Below are 5,941 nucleotides of genomic sequence, written 5' to 3'. Positions count from 1 at the left end.
CAGGTCTCATGCAAGGGTGTTGCAGTGCTGTAAAACTATCAGCATATACAAAATGATGATGCTGTGCTTCCACCTTCATATGTCCCAGATCCTGGCCATATGGTCTTCCTCCCTCCATTGTGCTGGCACTGGTGCTTATCTGATTCTACAGTGAGCCAGCTCACTGGCAGAAAATTCACCCAGTAAGAGAAAAGTAAATACTTTTCAACAGGTTTGTTGTTGTTGGGTCTTTTTTTGCTTTGGACTTCTTTACAGTTCAGGCTATACCTCAGGCATTTATAAAGCTCAGTCGCACACCAGTGTCAGCTCACCCATGGACTGTTCAGCACTGAAGCTGGGGGGTGTATGTGCTATCCAGGGAACTTAGCTCTCAAAGGAACTCATTGAAGTGTGAAACTTCTCTGCTACAGCCTAAGAGTTTCAAACTTCTTGTCACATGACCACCTCATCATGAACCCTGTCACACAGCAAGTTGCAGAGTTGTATTTGTGTTGGAAAAGCAGATTTTTCAGAGATCTGGCAGTGGTAATCTTACAGTCAAATTCAGACTTTATGGTCCTATTGGCAAAGAGTGCCAATGGAAACTGTGAGCGTTCCTTTTAAAAAGCAAACATTTGCCATGAATAATTACATAGAGCTGAGATGTTCCAGTTTCTTCTCCACAGTTAGATGTGATTTTTCAAATAGCATGATATGGGAACTGTTGACAAATGCAGTGTTGGTTTTCTGACTACAGTGCCACTGAAATCACTCTCCTCTTTCTCACTCTCTCCGATCTTCAGGTTCAAATTCATCCACTACCCTGTCTGGTTCTTCGTACCCCCTCTTACTCACTGTTGGAACTTATTCCTTGCCACTGCCTCAGCCAACTGCTAGAATCATCTCTGGGTCTTCAAGAGGTGTAAATCATAGAATCACCGACTCATAGAAAGATTTAGTTTAGAAGACCTCTGGAAGTATCTAATCCAACCTCCTACTCAAAGCTGACCTAAGTTTAAAGCTATATCAGGTTGCTCAAGGCCTTGTCCAGTCCGATTTGGAAAATCTCCAAGGATGGAAACTCTAAATCCTCTCTCATCACCTATTCCAGCACTATTTTTTTCTGCAGCTCATGATTGCTGCCTTTTATCCTGTCATTGTGCACTTCAGAGAAGAGTTTAACTTCGTTTTCTCTGCAAGCCCTTTTTAGATAGTTGAAGATAGCTATTGGATTGGGGGGATCTCTTCTGCAAGCTGAACAGAACCAGCCCCCTCAGTTTTTCTTCTTTCTTCCTGTGCTCTGACCCCTACCCATCGTGGGAGGATAACAGCAGATCACACAATAATGTTCATCTAACTGGGGAGCTGTTGTAAGACATGTGGAGATAGGATTGGCATGTGGCTCTTGGTGCTTGGGAGGGGTGAGTGAGGGACAGAAAAATACATTCAATTGTCCCTTGAAACCGTGGTTCATCTGCTGCATTTAGTCATACAAAATTCAGGACAATGACTGAAGTAGAACTATCTGAATTCTATGGTGTTTTCAGACAAACAAGACTGTAGCTAAGAAGGAGTTAAACAGACATATAAAATGAAGGCACATGAAGGCTAACAATCAGATGTTAGCTGATTTGGATAAAAAGATGGTGATGAGAACACAGCCCAGGGGAAAAGGAAAGCTGGGAATGTGGTGACCCCAGTAAAAGAGGAGACATTCACAGCATTAGATGGAAGACTGAGAAGTAAAATGGAAGTAGAGATGAATATACACACACAAAACTAGATACAGCTGAAGAAATTCAAGGGTCCCTCAAGGGTCCATACTGGGACCATTGGTATTTAATATCTCCATTAATGACATAGTGGGATTGAGTTCACCTTCAGCAAGTTTGCAGATGACATAAAGCTGAGTGGTGCACTTGATAAATTTGAGGGAAATTATGCCATCCAGGGGGACCTTGACAGGCTTGAGAAGTGGACCAGTGTGAACCTCATGAAGTTCAACAAGGCCAAGTGCAAGGTCCTGCACTTGAATCAGGGCAATCCCCATTGTCCGTACAGACTGGGTGATGAATTGATTGAGAGCAGCCCTGCAGAGAAGGACTTGGGGATACTGGTGGATGGAAAATTGGATATGAGCCAGCAATGTGTGCTTACAAGTCAGAAAGCCAATCGTATCCCAAGCTGCATAAAAAGAAGCGTGGCCAGCAGGTTGAGAAATGTGATACTCCCCCTCTACTCCACTCTCATGAGACCCCACCTGGAGTACTGCGTCCAGCTCTGGGGTCCCCAGTACAAGACAGACATGGACTTGTTATATCAGGTCCAGAGGAGGGCCACAAAAATGATCAGAGGGCTGGAACACCTCTCCTATGAAGAAAGGCTGAGAGTTGGGGTTGTTCAGCCTGGAGAAGAGAAGGCTCTGAGGAGACCTTATTGTGGCCTTTCAGTATATAAAGGGGGCTTATAAGAAAGGTGGAGAAAGACTTTTTACTAGGGCTTATAGTGATAGGACAAAGGGCAATGGTTTCAAACTGAAAGAGGGTAGATTTAGATTGGATATAAGGAAGAAATTTTTTATGATGAGGGTGATGAGACACTGGAAGAGGTTGCCCAGAGAAGCTGTGGATGCCCCATCGTTGGAAGTGTTCAAGGTCAGGTTGGAAAGAGCTTTGAGCAACCTGATCTAGTGAAACCTGTCACTGACCATGGCAGGGGGATTGGACTAGGTGATCTTTGAAGGTCCCTTCCAACCCAAACCATTCTATAATTCTATGATTGTAAACTGAGGTACAGACATATTTTATTGGAATACACAGTTTTCGTAAAATCCAAATGCGTTGTAAAATTGGACAGATTTGAGCAGATCACTGACTTGAAAGAGAACTGGGGAAAAACCTGACAGCACTGAATTTTTTTCCTATTTCTTCACCTACAGAATTCAGTATTTTCTTTTTCTGAAAGGAGTTGTTTTTTAAAATAAAATTGTACCACAGTACAGAGTCCAAGTCAAAATAGAGACGAACAGCTTTAGCCACCCTAAAGCAAGTTTATTTTCTGAAATATATCTTTCTTCCTGGAACATTTGAGTGTTGGTTTTTTATTATTTTGCTTCTTTAAGAGTGAGGCCGATTTTTGGAAACTTGTAGTCATTCATGAAATAGAACTTCTTATTTCTTGGCATCTTTTTCTTTAGAAAGGTTGAAAAGCCACCTCCAAACATGTACATACCCATGCTTTATTTTAAAATAATCTGAAACAAGCAGAAAGAATGGAAAATGGAATTGAAAATGCCAGACAGATGTGAATACAGACAGGAAAACTGAGTATGTTATAATGGCTGTAAGTATAGACAAGGCATATCGTTGATACAGTTTACAGTAAGGGAAGAAGCAGCTGGACGGAGAAAAAGGACGGAGTTCTCCCCAAGGGATTTCTTCCTTGGACTCTCTCGAATGGCACTCTGGTGTTCCTTTCTACATGCCAGTTTTGGTTTATGTTCAGGCCATTGAGTCAAACATCTTAAGGAGTGGTTTACATCCACAGGCAAGATAAGTAGAATTAATGCTCATGTTCCCATGGGGACAGGGATTGATATTATGACTGCTATTATGTCTAGGTGTTTCATGGGCTATATAAAAAGAATAAGGGATTTGTGTGTCCTTCCATCCGCTGTCCTGCCTTCTGTGAGTGCCATCACAGAGGTCAAGTACAGTTTGGCTTTTAGAGGTTAAATGGAATTCACTGGACATATAAAACACCTCACTAGAGATAATATAATTCTATTTAACATTCCCATAGGGGAGTTAGAGAGACAAGGATTATACGAAGTATTATTGGCAGTTTAATGTTAAATTTGGAAAAGGTAAATTAGGAACTGATTAGGTGACTACCAGCAACTTTGACCATCATGATTTTAAAAGGGCACAAAAACCAGAGAGATTCATGGAATGCAGTAGTTCTCTAAAAGACATCAAAGGTCATTGCAAACATGGCTTTTTATGCTAGAACTCAGATTTTAACAAATTTAAGGGCAAATCTAAAACTAGAAGGTACTTTGTAATTCCTTTCCTACTAAAAGCACAGAACTGATCATAGGAAAAGACATGCAGATCTGGATGGTTTTGTAAATGCAATAATTTCAGTTGTTTCTTATGTGTAAAAAGCAATTGCTTCTTGACATGGACCAGTATTGGCATAGTTTGATTTTTAACATTATTCACAAAGTTTGAAAGTATTTTGTTTTAAAATATGTGAGGAAAAGTAGCACCATATTAAGATATCATTGACCATGATCCTGCCCACACAGGTTTGATTTACTCTTTAGCAATGGTTACATGCTCTGTAGAGTCTTTGCTGCCTTCAGTAGATTTTGGTTTTATTCATATAGCTGAGATCTCTAACACATAATTACTCTTCCTCTTGTTTTTCTTTTTTTCTTTTTTTCCTAGATTGAATGCTCAAGTATATCTGACTACTCAGAAAAAATTATCAAGGCCAACCACTTGGACAACAGTAAGGCATATATAAAAATAATTTCTTCAGGAGAAAGAGAAGATAACTCTTTTGTTTTTTCTGATTAATTTATGTTGTGTGGTTTATGTAAATGGTGGTTTTGCATAATATACTTACATAAACACAAAACTGAACACCTCATTCTAGTCACTACAACAATTCCCCACAGGAGAAGTTAATTCTACTTTTACTTCTAGGCTCACAAACAACAGAAGCAAATAGGACTCATCAGTGGGCAGTTTGATTTAGCAAAGCAGACAGAAGGCCCCATATTAGAGCTGAACTTTTCAAATTAATTCTGCCATTTGAATTCCACCTTATCTCTTAAATAGAATCGACACACACACACACACACTCTTACATTCAAATTGAAGTAAGGTTCAAAGCAAAAAGTATTCCATATCAATACAAATTTTTCACTAAGAGTTTCTTCTGACTTCCAACTTTAAAAAAAAAAAAAAAAAAAAAAAACATTAAAACACACACACTCACACAAATGAAAATGTTCAATTCTCAGAATAACAGTATCACAGAAAACTTTTTTTTTCCTAGAAAGGAAAACTGTTGAAATTTCCAGGGATGTGGAAACACATCAATTAAAAAAAATACTAAAAATACCCCCAACCTACTGAAAACTCTAAACAAAAAATAACCTCCAACAAGCTCTATTTCATGTCTTCAGCCCTCCTCCAAATCACTGCACATAAGATATCTTTGTAACAACCTGAAAAATCAGGCTTTTTTTAACTGAGGCTATGAGACAGTTATTGTTTAAAAGTGCTCTTTGAGCTTGCCTTTGCTGCAGAGCAGCGGAGGTCATAGGTGGCTAGACTGTATAATTTGCCCCCGCTTTTTAGCTGTGTCTGCGCTGGCACTATGCTAGCACATGCGCAGGAATAGATTTCTGTTCTGGTTTAGATCTGCTCTAATTTTTGTTGCTGTCACAGGCAGCTTCTGACTAACACGGAGCTGTTTGGGAGGAGAACTTATTGTACAGCATGTGTGTTCAAGTGGTGTGGTGTGAAGGAAACAGCAGTGACGTGGGATATAAGAGGCCAGCCAGTGTATGCAACTTTTGGTTCAGAAAAAGAAGGAAGCAAAGGACCAGAAAATACTCTCCTCCACAGTAGGGATAAGGCACTAAAACAATGAGGTGTTGACCTCAGCTTGGTTATCCTGCACCTTTGGTCCAGAGCCTGTATATCCCCAGAATGGCCTTTCATCAAATAGCTACACAAACAGCATACCATAAATCAATTCGTGTTTGGATTTCCAGCAACAGGAATTGTGTGTGAAGGAACCATTATCAGAATAAATAAGAAGGATCCAGTGTGCTCCAGAGGTTGCAGAAGGTATTTATCTCTGCTTCTTCCTCCTGTTTCTCCAGGGAGCAAGTCCTTGGAAAAACCGTGGAGAAGAAGAAGCAGAGACTCCTCCCCTTTGGCAG

The 5,941-nt window shown here is 40.1% G+C and overlaps 1 protein-coding gene across 1 annotated transcript in view; it reads left to right on the top strand.

The window, feature by feature from the left end:
* LOC104077465 (protein arginine N-methyltransferase 8) overlaps positions 1 to 5,941 on the top strand; it is a 47,982-nt gene that overhangs the window by 22,179 nt on the left and 19,862 nt on the right. The window contains exon 5 of the mRNA XM_009578715.1: positions 4,431 to 4,494. Coding sequence (XP_009577010.1) covers positions 4,431 to 4,494 — 64 coding nt within the window. The remainder of the gene's footprint in view (positions 1 to 4,430; positions 4,495 to 5,941) is intronic.

Source organism: Fulmarus glacialis, unplaced genomic scaffold, assembly GCF_000690835.1.
Source record: "Fulmarus glacialis isolate BGI_N327 unplaced genomic scaffold, ASM69083v1 scaffold6615, whole genome shotgun sequence".
NCBI lineage: Eukaryota > Metazoa > Chordata > Aves > Procellariiformes > Procellariidae > Fulmarus > Fulmarus glacialis.
The sequence above is the reverse complement of the archived record's forward strand: the minus strand, read 5'-3'. Positions and strand labels throughout refer to the sequence as shown.